This window comes from Leptidea sinapis, chromosome 13 (genome assembly GCF_905404315.1).
Source record: "Leptidea sinapis chromosome 13, ilLepSina1.1, whole genome shotgun sequence".
Lineage (NCBI taxonomy): Eukaryota > Metazoa > Arthropoda > Insecta > Lepidoptera > Pieridae > Leptidea > Leptidea sinapis.
In genome coordinates this window covers 14,858,712-14,874,000 of record NC_066277.1, presented here as the reverse complement: position 1 = coordinate 14,874,000, position 15,289 = coordinate 14,858,712, and the positions used below count along the sequence as shown (strand labels likewise).

The 15,289-nt window shown below is 35.0% G+C and overlaps 1 protein-coding gene across 2 annotated transcripts in view; it reads left to right on the top strand.

The window, feature by feature from the left end:
* The first annotated feature begins 980 nt into the window (after window positions 1–980).
* LOC126967629 (organic cation transporter 1-like) overlaps window positions 981–15,289 on the top strand; it is a 51,907-nt gene continuing 37,598 nt past the window's right edge. The window contains exons 1-2 of one of the 2 annotated variants that reach the window (XM_050812191.1): window positions 981–1,254; window positions 11,107–11,282. In XM_050812191.1, the coding sequence (XP_050668148.1) occupies window positions 1,123–1,254; window positions 11,107–11,282 (308 nt within the window). In that variant the 5' untranslated portion in view covers window positions 981–1,122. Of the gene's footprint in view, window positions 1,255–11,106; window positions 11,283–15,289 lie in introns of those variants that run through there. The other variant, XM_050812192.1, reaches the window with a different exon arrangement.

Below are 15,289 nucleotides of genomic sequence, written 5' to 3'. Positions count from 1 at the left end.
ATAGACACTTATTAACGAGGTATCTATTTGACTTTGTATATCAGTACATTGTGTTTTTAAGTTAGTTGTTATTATTATTATTACTGTGAATTTGACATTTATTTTTCGGGACAACATTGTACGGCGATGTAATTTGTGTATTCATCAAGAATGTGGTGGACATTTTGAAAATTTTAAAATTTACGTTTCCATTATTATTCGAATGCGCAATATTCTATTTAAAGTTCAGCTCAGATAGGTATCCTGAAATAAAAAAGTGTTCATATAAATGAAAACAGTGAATTTAAATTCGTTGCAAATTATCAAACGAATTAATGGTAAAGCCGACAACTTGCCGCCTTCGCACATCGTTCCGGGGTCAAGGTAAGTTGTCTATATAGACTGTTAAATTTTACTACATTTAAGTATTTAAATATGTATTTTGTTTGAAAATCTTACTTTTTCAACTTAATCTTTTTGACCAAATAATTAATTTTGCGATAGTTCTACGCACTAATATTACTTATATTTTTATTTATTTCATAGGTATGCAATCCATACTGTATATGTAACTTTTATAATAAAGTCCCAGTCACTGTTTAGGCATTACCAATAGTATCGGCAATTTAAATATATTATTAAAAAATGGCTCTGTCGTAAATCCTATTACTCCACAGCTGAATATCTAAATGCCGTTCCCAATATTCTATCTACACATACAGAAAAATTACTACCTTCTTCTTATTACCGTCAGTAATTAGCTGTCAATAATCTGAAGCTGTCCCAATATACCCGATAAGTCATTCTTATCGCCTTATATTGGGACGCGTGAATTGCAATTTCCATCCTAACTTTATATCGCTGGTAAGCTACATCAAATAACAAACTTACATTCACATTTATAATATACTATAGTAAGGATAAACGCCTCGTATGCGGACAACCTAACTTTCAATTAGATTTTGCGCAGGATTCCGTTACGCTTCAGTTGTTTACTCGCAGCGTTGAAAGACAGACGTGTATTGCAATCATATCAATTACAATAGCTTCAGATAGAATACAATGTTATAAGTGCTTTTGTTTAAATATGGCTCCAAACAGAAGTGATAGAGAGTTTAAAATGTGTGAAAAGTGTAAGAAATAATGTCTTCTTGGACTAGAGAGTTGGATGAGGCTGCCGTGCTGGCCACCAGCCGAGGGTGGTGGCATGAACTGCTGTTTTATCTGCTCTGTGGCTTAGCGGCTATACCGACATCTTTTTTAGTTTTTTCAACGGTTTGTATGTAGTTGTTTTCAATTATAAGCCAAAGCTTAATTTTTTTTATGGAATAGGAGGACAAACGAGCGTACGGGTCACCTGGTGTTAAGTGATCACCGCCGCCCACAATCTCTTGCAACACCAGAGGAATCACAGGAGCGTTGTCGGACTTTAAGGAAGGAGTTTAGAGAGATTTTAACTAGCGTGTTAGTAGAGTATTAAAGAGCAGCAATAATACCTGAATTTTCGATGAAATTTTGCGGGTTAACGTCCTTTTACCACTCTACCAAGCGTTACATTGGCCAGGCTGCGATAGAGATTTTTTAAGCTTGCATAGAATCTTTCAGCCTAATTTCAAGCCAGTTTCAAGATGATTTTTTTCATGTATATAAGTGTTAACGAGCAGGACGTTCAGTTGATGGTAATTGATACACCCTACAATGCAGTGCCGCTCAGAATTCTTGTAAAACACCAAAATTCTGAGCCGCAATACAATAATTGTGCTCGGCACCTTGAGATATAAGATGTTAAGTCTCATTTGCCCAGTAATTTCACTACCTGCGGCGCCCTTCAAACCGAAATACATTATTGCTTACACATTACTGCTTCACGGCAGAAATAGGCACCGTTGTGGAACCCATAATCTAGCCGGCATCCTGTGCAAAGGAGCCTCCCACTGCTAGATGTCGATTTACTTTAAATTCGGACACGAACCAAATACTAATGCCATGTGTGCCGGCCAACATACCTAATTAACTTTTTAATTGAGACGAGCTTCATTGACTTTGATCTTAGACATAAAATGCATAAATAAACATATAACCTTCTGGAATTCGAATTTCATTTGAGATGCATTAATGGTATGTCGCAGTACTTTGTTTTTCATTTTATTTTTCCTATATCTTTCTTTCATCAGTTAACATCCTACAGGCTTTTTCATTTCAATATATCCCTGGATACTTGTACTACTGCTTGTTAGAAGCAGACAAATCAATGGATGAGAAACTCTCTTTCTTGCGTTTCCTCTAAAATACCACACTGTAGTAGTTTAAGTAAATTATGGTACTTTGTCTTTAGTGGTGATATATTTTCATCATCATTTTACGCTTACTTTTTTTTGGTTGTTAATTTATTTTTTTGTTTTATTGTAACTCCAAAAATTTATTTCGATTGAAATTAGAATTTATCTGTTTTTGCATACCTATGATCTTACCTATGATCCAAATCTGGCACCCATACAGTAACCGTAAAATCAACCGTTTTACCAGTGGAAGACTCCTTTGCACAGGATGCCCGCTAGATTAAGGGTACCACATCGGACCTATTTCTGCCTCACGGCTTCACAGCGGTATTGTGAAAACATTACTCTGTTACAATACTTGCACTTAATAATAATAATTTATCATAAGGTCATCTGTTTTAGAATTTGTTATTCTAGCCCAATGACATTGTATACATAAGAACGTCATTCTTCTAGCAACATAACTTTTAAAGATGCAAACTTGAAATAAAGTTCTCTCTCATTATCAAGCTTAATACTTGCACTAAATAATTAATAGTAGGAGGTCGCACCGATAGGACAGAACCAGCTCCTGCGTCCCGTAATCCCAGCGACGTATATCTACGTCTCTCGCTTTCACAACACCACCAAGGCCTCCGACATTGTTCAGTACTTGGTGGAGAAGACAAGTTTCCGGTTGGGGGTCGAAAAGTTGGTGACGCGTCACGCAGTAGACTTCAACTCTTTTTTTGTTCGCGTCGCGACAGAACATATATCGACCTTCCTGGACGTGCAGCTGTGGCCGAAGGGGGTCTTGTTCCGCAAGTATCGCGGACGTCGCCGACCGCCGGAAGCTACCGAACCCGCGCCTCACATCACCGCGAAAATGTGACGTAGATATAAGTTATATATCATATGTATGTTAGACTATAAGGTATTTATTTTATGGGCCTTGTAGCCTAAAATTAAGGAATTATTATTAATAATATAATACGATTATAGATATTGTACAATTTTTTATTGTTTCTTTCTCTTGTCAATTTAAATTCAATAATAGTTAATAATAAAATGCTGTGGGCGCCTTAAGTAAATTAAATAAGTACTAGATTAAAGATTCATTATCATTGTATGATGCTGTTGTTTTTTTATTAAAAAAAACGATTTTTTCTCCATCTCACACCACTGGACTTCTTTCGTAACCACTTCCAATGTTAGGTCTTCCTCGAGACAGAATTACCAACGCAAACTAAGTTTGCCTCGGGTTTTTCTGCTGCGAGATTCTCTTTAGTTTTAAGACGTTGTTGTGTGTATATCGTTTCACGAGCCTTTGTGACTTTAATCTTGCACAACACGACCTTTTTTCAACTTCTCACAAAGCGAGACGATTTACGAGTTCAATGACGAGGTCGAGAATAAAAATCAAGTCGTACCGAATAATAAATGTTGTACATATTACGAAGAAAAAGGAATCTGAACCTTAAAACTGTTTCATATATCCTAAAAAATTCATCGAATGTGGGTTGTCTGTTTCTCTATAAAAAAAACACATTTAGGCTGGGTTGCACCACCTAACCTTAGCAATAACAAACATGTTAAAGTACTGGTTAAGCAAAATATGTGTTGCACCATTCGACAATTTATAGATGACGTCATAACTGTTAATCGTAACCTTCCAATTTTCGCCGGTTAAAGCTATTTTATAAATTTAAATAGCTTAATAACGTCCTGTCGAAAGTTTCAAATAAGTATTCGGTATCGCCATGATATTTCAATTTTCAACTTTAACTATGCAAAGGAATATGATTAACGTTACATTTGACTTAACCCTTTACTGTAACAGCTAATATGATGCAACACAGCCTTAGTTTTTCGCAAACCCTATGAAAAAGGGGTTCATAATGAAATAAGCCATCAGAAACATAATTTGTAAAAAAAAACTAAGTCTTACAACTTAGTTCTTCTACCCTAAAAAGTTGTGAGATCCATGTAATACCAAGTCGGTCAATTTATTTCGTCCCTATTTAAGGGTCCTTCAGTCTTTTTAGCTCAGTTTTTTCTGTAATATAAATAGGTTTGAAATCAATATTTTTTCGTTGTCAAACCTATATTAGTTATAATAATGGAAGGGCCCGACATAGTCAAACATATTTATATAGGAAATAAACAGGTAGTCTTAAGTTATTACAGAATTACCTATCTAACAAAATCTTCATAAAATATATAGATTAACTTGGCCATCACATGAAAATAGTGTATACTTTTATTCATATTAATTATTGATTGTATTAATTTTTGTTTAGAAATTTTCATCTAGGGAGATTACGTTTAACACTAAGATTAGGATTGGTATCCACTGCGCTCCAACTATATACCGTACTACCTAAGAATAATAGCTTTTTTATTACGGAAACTGTATATTGTAGTGTGTATTGGCTTAAAGATGCTTGTGTGCGTGGCATCTTGACACTCAATGGCATCTCTCAAATTTCGTAACTTATATATGCTTCGTGTTATTTTACATTTAAATTAATAAAATACAAAATACATATAAAATATATAATATAAAATATATAATATAGTGTCTTTCATATTTGTTTTGATATTATTTTTACAAATATGCGACCCGGCATTTTTATTAGCAAAGTTTAACAGAATATGTGGCACGTTAACGTCACACATTGTTCGACACTAGCTCAAGTAATCCCACTTGGTCGTAGCATTAGTTGTTTGACATGACTACGTCTGCGGTATCTAGTTGGAGCTCAGCGGAGACCAATCCTTAATCGAAGGCTTAACACTTGTTAAGTTATACAAATATATTTATCCGTTTAGTTGGTAAGCGCCCTAAGATAAACTGTATCGACCCAGTAAACGAAGTATTTGCACGAGCGAAAATAGATAACAATTCTAAAAACTGATTGTTTTTTTCACTTTATCATTAAAAGATTAGGTAAATGTAAACATACAATAACGAGTTGATAGTCGTGACATAAAACAGTCTAAAAGTTGCCTTACTGTGCGGAAATCCACGATTGCTTATTTATTTTTTATTTTATGAAAATAAGGGTCTCGTCCCTTATTTTTTCTTCCATATTTCGAGCAGGACATTCAGCTGATGGTAATTGACACGCCGTACCCATTACAAAGCAGTGCCGCTCAGGATTCTTAAAAAACACAAAAAATCTGAGCGGTACTACAATTGCGCTTGTCACCTTGAGACATAAAATGTTAAGTCTCGTTTGCCCAGTAATTTCACTAGCTACAGCGCCCTTCAGACCGAAACATAAGTTTACATATTACTGCTTCACGGCAGAAATAGGCGACGTTGTGGTACCCATAATCTAGCCGGCTTCCTGTGCAAAGGAGCCTCCCACTGCTTAAATGTTATGAAAAAATATCTAAAATATTTATTCCGCTAAGGGTTGTGATTTTACATGCAGAGTACATAGAAGTAGAGATTATAGATAACTTTAATCGAATCGAGTACATCTGAACTCGAGAGTTCGAGTTCGAGACTGAACAACCAGTTTATTCGGTAGCTGTAGACTCGCAGAACTCTGAAACAAGAGATCTTTGGTGGAGGACTCGTATGGGCTATACGGCAAAGAGGGTCTAAATACTGCGTCATAAGAGGCCTGCCTCAGTAAATATTGAAATTTAGCTTAGTATAAAAAGTGCAGTGTTTTGACATAAGTTTGAAATCGTAATTACAATACTATGGCGAGAAAGTATAATCCGGCTAAGTTTGAAAGCGAAATGTTGCTTATAGCTTAGTGGATTTCGGCTAACTCCGTTTTTTACAAGGTTATAGCCGTCATCTGTTAATCTATCAATGACTGCACGTTTCATACAATTGCATACAATCGCTGTCTTCTTACGGCCGTTTTCAATAACTTATCTATACTTAGTTTAAGTTACGTATACATTGCTGTCACCGTTTAATGACAAGATCTTATCTATCCATAGTTATGTCCAATATAGTTATGGTCCAATGCTATCTGTCAATAGGTTATTGAAATGTAAGTAAGCGTAAAAGGATAGCTTTGTCTACCTCTAGTAAGTTAAACTAAGGATAGATAGGCTATTGAAAACGGCCGTTAGAGAATTTCCCTAGGCTGGTATAGGTATAGGTAATAATATCATATTTTTGCCAAAACAGATTTAAAATACGTATTAAGGTTTGGGTATATATTTTTTTGTTGTGTGCGTTTGTAGTTTGTAGATAAGTTAGCCTACATCGCTACCATTTGATTTTATTTTGACTTTGACGATATAATTATTTCACAAACCACAATTTACAAACTTTGTTTTAATGCCACCTTTAGCGTGTACGCTATATAATTTTCATCACAACTCAGTTAGTTATTAAGTTATTAAAGTTAAAATCGTTTATATTTTAATAAGCGGTTACTAAGTATTCGTACATGTAGTAGGGGTTGGTAATTTAAACGCACTTAAAATAGAAAAATCAATATTTTACTATTTCCACTATTAATAAATATTGTAATAAATGACTCAATACAATTTGGGCAGCGTTACCCCTTACAATTCACAATAACTAATGTTCTCTCGAAAAAAAAAATTAAATTCAAATTCCAAATTTCTATATTTGATATTAAAATATATATACAAAATTACTTAAATCTACTTATTAAAGTAATTTACAATGAAGCCTTATATATGTAGGTATCAGAAAACTTATTTCTACAACCCTATCTACGTATTGAGGGACAAAACTTTATTATGCTTAAAAACTAATACATGAGGTTTGTGGGGGGGGGGGGGGGGGGGGGATCCAGGAAACTGGGAAAACCTGGCTATTTGCTATGATATAACGTAATATTAATCGTAACATATCACTTAACCTATTCTAATTCTATTAAATGTATACATAGATATATAATATATAAATATAAGAGGGGTGTGGGGTGGGGGGTGGGATCTTGGGAAAGGAAAGGAGGGAGAGGAAATAGGAGGCCAGTTATTTAATACTTATAACTAAACCAATTTACAATATATTGGTTTCACATTTATTCAGACCTAGCTAGAACTCTGTGTGCGTGTGTGTGTGTGTGTGTGTACGCTAGTTTTCTGTGAGCTCTAACCAGTTGTGATGTTCTCTCGAACTGAGTGCTCTGGCTTATATAGGGCACGATCGTCACGGTGATGATGCTACCAACTGTAATATGCACTTCAGCAGTAGTGCCAACTAACTTACACGAATCAAATTAACCAAAGAATTGAATACAATTTGCTATAATTGATATAATTAATATAAATGTTATAATTAATTAGGATGGCTAAGCTAATATCAATCATAATCGTGAACTTAAAAATGTCAAATGTCTTTATGACAGTTCATGACGTTGGTAGCGCTTGTAAACACATCAAGCTGACATACATAACTATAATATAATAATTTATAAGATATTCAGGGTGGTTTTTTGAGAAGGGCGGTGATGGCCAAGTCGGAAACTACACATAGGTATTAGAGAAAAGTCGTGAAAGGAGTTATATGCCCTCAATTTATGAGAAAACAATAACTGTATATTTAAAAAGAATAAAGAAAGATTGTACAAAAACAATTACACTCTGTATTATTGGACCAATGGACTTTGTTGCTGATAAAGATTAATCTTTGCAAAGAAATGTATAACTGAAAATGAAATGAATATTTTTACCAGTAGGAGGCTAGATTATAGGTACCACAACAGCGCCTATTTCTGCCGTGCAGCAGTAATGTGTAAGTATTATTGTGTTTCGGTCTGAAGGGCGCCGTAGTTAGTGAAATTACTGGGTAAATAAGACTTAACATCTTATGTCTCAAGGTGACGAACGCAATTGTAATGCCACTCAGAATTTTGGGGTTTTTCGGGGGTTTAATCCTGAGCGGCACTGCATTGTAATATGCAGGCCGTATTTATTACCATCAGCTGAATATCCTGCTCGTCTCGACCCTTATTGTCATATAAAAAAAAACAAAGAGTGTAATTTCAATAATCGAATGTAAATAAAAACATTTAATGAACTATATATGATATGATATGATAGGACCATCAGCAAAATTGATACATAACCCACTTTGCTGATAATTCTTTTAAAATCATAAAAACAGGTTTATATTTGCACGAAAAATATTGGATGGCAATTGGTCATCTGTCAGTGGACTATGACGATGTTATTACAAAAACAAAAGAATTTAAACATGGCTTACACACGTGTTTTGTAAGATAGTATAGTATAGAAAACTTAAAAAACAACGTCAGTGATCTAACAATAACAACATCTAAAATAGAGTTTCTCTATTACAAAACAGTGTTTACCTTTTGTCTTACTAAAACGTCGTTAAACACAACATAAACTGAAGTGTACACGAACAATTAAAGGAACGGAACGCAATTTTTGTTAGCTGTCATCTATCTGTCATCAAATAATCTAAGTCTTCTATAAGATTATGATATATCCGTTAGACGCACCTTAGACAGGCTTCGACTCGTGTTTTAATATAAGCAATGTCTAAAGATTGTTCAACGCTAAACAAAAGAAAAACACAGATTTTGTTATAGAACTTTTTTATACCCTTCAGATGTATGTATGTTTGTTTGTAACCGACTCATTTGGGCGCGCAAAAAAAGGATTCTGGGAAAGTTTCTTGCACCGCTTCTTCTCTGTCAGAGCGCCATTTGTTTTTGAAGCAGTGGTAGTGTTAGTAATGACATCAAATAGGATTCAAAAGGAATCAATTTAGAGAAAATAAATCCTTTTTATGCCTACCTACGGTGAGGTTTTATAAGAGTACTGACAGATATGCTCAAATTAAAGCATGCTCTAAACCATACATCATTTATATGTCTAAATAGACTGTGACAGCTGCGAAAACGTTGAAAAAAAATTGAGGTTGACTGTTAACCTCTATTTTGAACAATGCACGCACACTAACCCAAAGTGACACACGTATTGCGAGTGAAAGACGTATCTTGTCACGCACACTTAATTAATAAACCTGACCTGTTTTCATCGGTTGTCTAACAGTAAGAGGCTCTATCTAGACGTATAAATTATCTAAGTCTATCTCTATAAACTAACATACTCTGTATGTATGAAATCTGTTGAAGTATGTAGTAGTGGAATACTCTCGGTAAATATTTTGGTGACTTATAGACCATAAGCTAGAAATTTGTTTTTTTTTTCTTTTTTTTTATGATAATAAGGGACGAGATGAGCAGGACGTTCAGCTGATGGTAATTGATACGCTCTGCCTATTACAATGCAGTACCGCTCAAGATTCTCGAAAACCCCCAGAATTCTGAGTGGCACTACAATTGCGCTCGTCACCTTGAGACATAAGATATTAAGTCTCATTTACCCAGTAATTTCACTAGCTACGGCGCCCTTCAGACCGAAACAAAGTTATGTTTACATATTACTGTTTCACGGTAGAAATAGGCGCCGTTGTGGTACCCATAATCTAGCCGGCATCCTGTGCAAAGGAGCCTCCCACTGGAGAAAATTCCTTTTATCATCAAAACCTAAGATTTAGCATTTTGATTACAATCTAACCGAAGGCTAATAAGTAATTTGAACAATTTGTTATTAAAGTGAAATTTTTATTACATCGTCTAAATCTTTTTCGCCTGTGTGTTGCATGTCGCGTGACGGTCGGGCGGCGCCTATAATTCGCAGTAGCTGACCGTGTAGTGTATAGACTATTACTCATTTGTTCCAGTGCTCCACTCTATTTTGTTTGTTTTTAGTTAAAGTCTATAATGTGAAAAAATGTTTCACTTTTACCGTGGTTTCATAAAACCACACAATCTTTTTTTTTAAAGTGATAACCCTCACTTCTGGGATTAATTACAGAGAAAAAAAATTGTTATAACAAAATTTATGACCACTCGCGTTCCGTGTGAGTCCCGCATACATTTTGTTTTTAATTTTTTTTTGTGTAACTTTTTTTTATTGAAAACGAGCGTACGGGTCTGGTGTTAAATGATCACATCCTCTTGCAACACCAGTAGAATCACAGGAGCGTTGCCGGCCTTTGAGAAAGGTGTATGCGCTTTTTACCATGTCCTATCGTCCCGGAAACACCGCACAAGGAAGCTCATTCCACAGCATCCTAGTACGTGGAAGAAAGCTCCTTGAAAACCGCACTGTGGAGGACCTGAGTAACTTAATTTTAACTAAATTAGATTAAGAATGTATCCATCAGCACTATTCTTAATACTTTTGTAGTTTTTTGACGTTAAATAAGTGATTTTAAATCCTATTTTGACTAAAAATATTTGATATTTAATTTGAATTGTCTCTACTAAGGGGAAGGTACTATGTTCATGTGTTCTTTCCACTTAATACCTACATGTTAGTTTAACTATTAACTGCACTATATTACACTAGCTTTTCACTACACTAACTTAAAAGGTTTATTTAGTAGTGATTTAGTATTATTCAAAACGGCGGACATGAAAAAAAAACTGTTTTATTTCGTTACCTACATAAATACAGGCAAAGCTAATATAAGTAAAATACACGAATTAAATTTAAAAACAAAATTTATGAACGATGCGGGACTCGAATCTGTGACCACTGACCTCTCGTGTTCCGTGCGAGTGCTCTTCCACTGAGCCAACCATTCGAGTGACGCAAGTCCATAAATCTTGTATGCTTTGTTCAACTCTCAGGTTGTGGCTTCATTTACAGGATCTACTTTACAGTTGATAGCTCAACTGGAGTCCCGCATCGTTCATAAATTTTGTTTTTAAAATTCATTTGTGTAAGTAAACCCAAAAGTGAGGGTTATCACTTTAAAAAAAAAATTGTTTACATAAGGAAAATAAACAAGTTTATCAATAATAAATTTTATTCACAGGTCTTCATAAACGCTACTCCTGAGCACTGGTGTGCCTTACATCCAAGAATTGAAAAGTTGGGGATAGAAGATCAGCTCATCCGTAACCTAACAGTACCAGGACATCATGGAGTCTTCGAAAGCTGTCGGGCCCATAACATAGACCCGGACGATTTCTTTGCGATTTATAATCAAACGTAAGTATTCAATGTAATGATAGATTGGCATTCAAAATAATTACACAAATAAAATTTGAACGATGTGGGAATCGAACCCGCGACTTCTCGCGTTCCGTGCGATCGCTCGTCCAACTAAGCCAACCGTTCGAGATTTTTTTATAAATACGGGACGAGCAGGACGTTCAACTGATGTTAATTGATACACCCTGCCCAAAACACTGCAGTGCCGCTCAGGATTCTTGAAAAACCCAAAAACTCTGAACGGCACTACAATTGCGCTCGACACCTTGAGACATAAGATGTTGATGTCATATTTGACCAGTAATTTCACTAGCTACGGCGCACTCCAGACCGAAACACAGTAATGCTTACACACTACTGCTTCACGGCAGAAATAGGCGCCCATAATCTAGCTGGCATCCTGTGCTAAGGAAACTCCCACTGGAGAAAATCGTATCGTTGATACCAACGACAACTCTCAGGAAGTGTATTGTGATTATTATAATTCAAAGTACTGAAATATTTCAACATCTTAAAGCTGCTAAGAGCTTAGCCATAATTTAGTTTTGAGGATTAGCCAATACTTAGAACTGGTGATTTAAAATTAAGCCGTTCCGTAGATACCCTCTGGGTACTATTTATTTTTTTATTTAAATGAATAATTTTCGTGAAATATATATTTATTTATTTTTTGACAAGTTCTAACCCAGCAAACGTTGTTTTGCCATGTAAATGAAGTACCCCGCTCATTGTATGAATTGTCATAATATGATATACACATTATGTAATGGAACATCATTGAATTGTTTATCTTGTGAATATATCGAAGTAAAAAAAATATACGCTCCGGATAAGTAATCACCAACAAATCATATACTTAAACCTTTTCCGAAACCTGCTGCATGTAATGGTATAAGTGTTGTTCCAATCGGTTCAGTAGTTTTCTCAATATAACCGAAGGATAAAAACGGCTATCAATTTAAAAATAAATTAAAATGGATAGATCGTACGTCTAGATAGAGTCTCTTGCTGTTTGACAACCGATAAAACAGGGCAGGGATATTAGTTTAGTGTGCGTGACAAGCTACGTCTTACTCCTGGTTTACACCAAGAAACAAGTCAAAAACTTGTTTTATACAAAACTTGTAGAATACTCGTCAAAACTTAATTATTTGTTTTTAACATGTATTGCAATTGTCTGAAACATTCTTGTGTTCACACTGTGATGCCAACAAGTTTTTAAACAACTATAAAACACATTTGCGTTCACATATAGATCTAAGACATGTTTGATACAGTCTGATACATTGACAGCGTTCACACCAACGTAAAACATGCATGTTTCAACAAGTATTTTTAATTTTATCGAAGTTTATGTATAATACTTATTTAAAACAAGTTTTATTCTCTATCCATGCTTGGTGAATAGAGTTTTAAACATTTACCGGACAGACCGCTTTTTTTTTATGGAAAAGAAGAAGATAAATATAGTGGTCAAAGGCATAAGCTTTATAAGCAATATTTATCTCGGTTTATATTGAGATATTCTTTCGATACTTTTATAATCGTCTCGCAAGCATGAGGTATGCATTAACTACATTTTGCCTTTGATATCCGATGCAAATATAAAGAAGAATATAAGTCACAAGTAAACAGCTTAAAAAAAAGGGCGTACACCTTCCTTCAAGGCCGTCAACGCTCCTGTGATTCCTCTGGTGTTGCAAGAGAATGTGTGCGGCGGTGATCACGTATCACCAGGTGACCCGTGCGTACATACGCTCGTTTGTCCTCCTTTTCCATAAAAAAAAAATTGCTCTGCTGGAGTGATGGCATCTCGATACTGTGAAAACTGCTAAGAAAAGTATGGTGCAAATTTTTTAAGCAAATTCTCCAAATTTACTGGTCTCATTCTAACAAAATTTCTGAATCCACTTCTGTCTTCTATTCTTAAAGCATTCAATAAGGATCGATAGGCCCCTTCTTGGTGTAGTCTCCTCAAAAATGATCGAGACCACTACTTGGGTGGTTTTCTTGAATTTCCTTTTTTTTTATGATGTACAAGTATACTGCACATATGAAGCAAAGTTCCGCAGTACCTTCACTTTCTATTGTCTGTACTAGTAGTCAATTGAACAGAAATATTCATCAACTTTCTGCATTGACATGTCAAACAAGTTAAGCTACAAGCCTACAACAAGAATAAAACATGAGATCATAAACATGTAGACAACAAGTAGGTGGCAAGCATTTAAATCAGATAAGTTTCATACAAATTTTGTCTACGACAAGTTTTATGTTTTTGTATTTTGAAAAGATTGCACACAACTTGTATTTGAAATTTACAATTTGCCTTGGTGTAAACGAGGTGTAACACTCGCGATTTGTATGTTACTTTGTGTTAGTGTGTGTGAATTGCTCAAAATAGAGGTTAGTTCCAAACTCAGTTTTTTCGACGTTTTCACAGCTGTCATAGTTTATCTAGACGTATACCTAAGTCCGTGATCTAAATGATCGAAGGGTTTTTGAAATAAGAACACTGAAATCGTAATATAAATGTGATTATAAGTAATTTTGTAAAATTGGTTCCAAGTGAAATATAAAAATTACGACTACCATATTTATTTATGCGAATTATTATCAACAACATAGAAAAAAGCCACTTCACTTAATAACCTTCAGATCTTTAACTTCAGTTAATAAAAAATATAACACCGTCTCGTCAACCGTAAAGGTTATGTTATTTTTGTGTTTAGTATGTTGTAAGTAAGTTATGTCGTAATAATTTATGTTTAACATATTGTCACCTACTTTAAAATATCTTTGGTAATATTCATTCTCTGATTTTAGTGGTTTTAAGATGTGTTTGAATCCGGTATTTTGTTAGTAAAAATTTATATTTTATTTTGGGATTATACAGTCTTATACGATTAAAGCTATAATAATATTATCATAGTTAATGATTTGTGAATTTAAATCAACAATCGATCAACTACGTTGGTGATATGACCTTGGTACTTTTCTATAAAAATCCAACTTGTTTTTTGTGTTCGGATATAATAATTGTCAGTTGACAGTACAATATTTAATATTTTATTAAAAAGCGCGCAAAAAAAGTATACTGGGAGAGTTACTTGCGCCGCTTCTTCTCTCTAAGCGCGCCATTTGTTTCCGAAGCGGTGGTAGTGTTAGAAAAGACATCAAAAGGAATTCTAAAGGAATCAATTTTGAGAAAATAAATCCCTTTTATGCATACCTACGGGGTGGTTTTATAAAAGTACTAACAGACATGCTCAAATGAAAGCATGCTTTAAACCATAGATCATTTATACGTTTAGATAGAGTGTTACAGTAATGCAGCAGCCTATAAGTTTATCTACTTGTATGTCCAGGGTTCGTGCATGGACACTGCACTTATTTCTACCGCAAACAAGTACCCTTGTATTGTGATTTTCAACGCATTCGCCCTCGTGTCTTATTGCATGGTTGTAAGGTTCATACGAGGGCGGCACTGAAAATTTCGGGAATCAAGGAAGTGACACAACATTAGTATTTAAAAATGTATTTATTGCTTTTCGAAGTATTCTCCGCGAAATTTGACACATTTTTCTATACAATGGAACCAATCATTGAAACAACCATGCCATTCGGAAGTTGGGGTCTCCAAAATGGCCGTTTTGTAGGCGTCCACAGCTTCTTCAGGTGATGAATATCTCTGACCACGCAATTTATTCTTTATTTTAGGGAAAGTATAGATTCATTATAGAGCATAGAGTATACATTCATAATCATTAGGACTTAGGTCGGGGCTGTACGGCGGATGGTCTAATAATTCTATGTTTTCTTGCTCTAAAAACTCTTTTGTTCTGTGCGCGGTGTGAGAACTCGCATTGTCGTGATGGAGGATGATGCGGTGGTTACAGTTCTCTTTACGGAGTTCAGAAATGACCTGTGGCAAACAAATGCTAGCTTACCATTCTGCATTAACCGTTCTTTGTCCCTCAAGAGGAATAGTCGCAACATGGCGG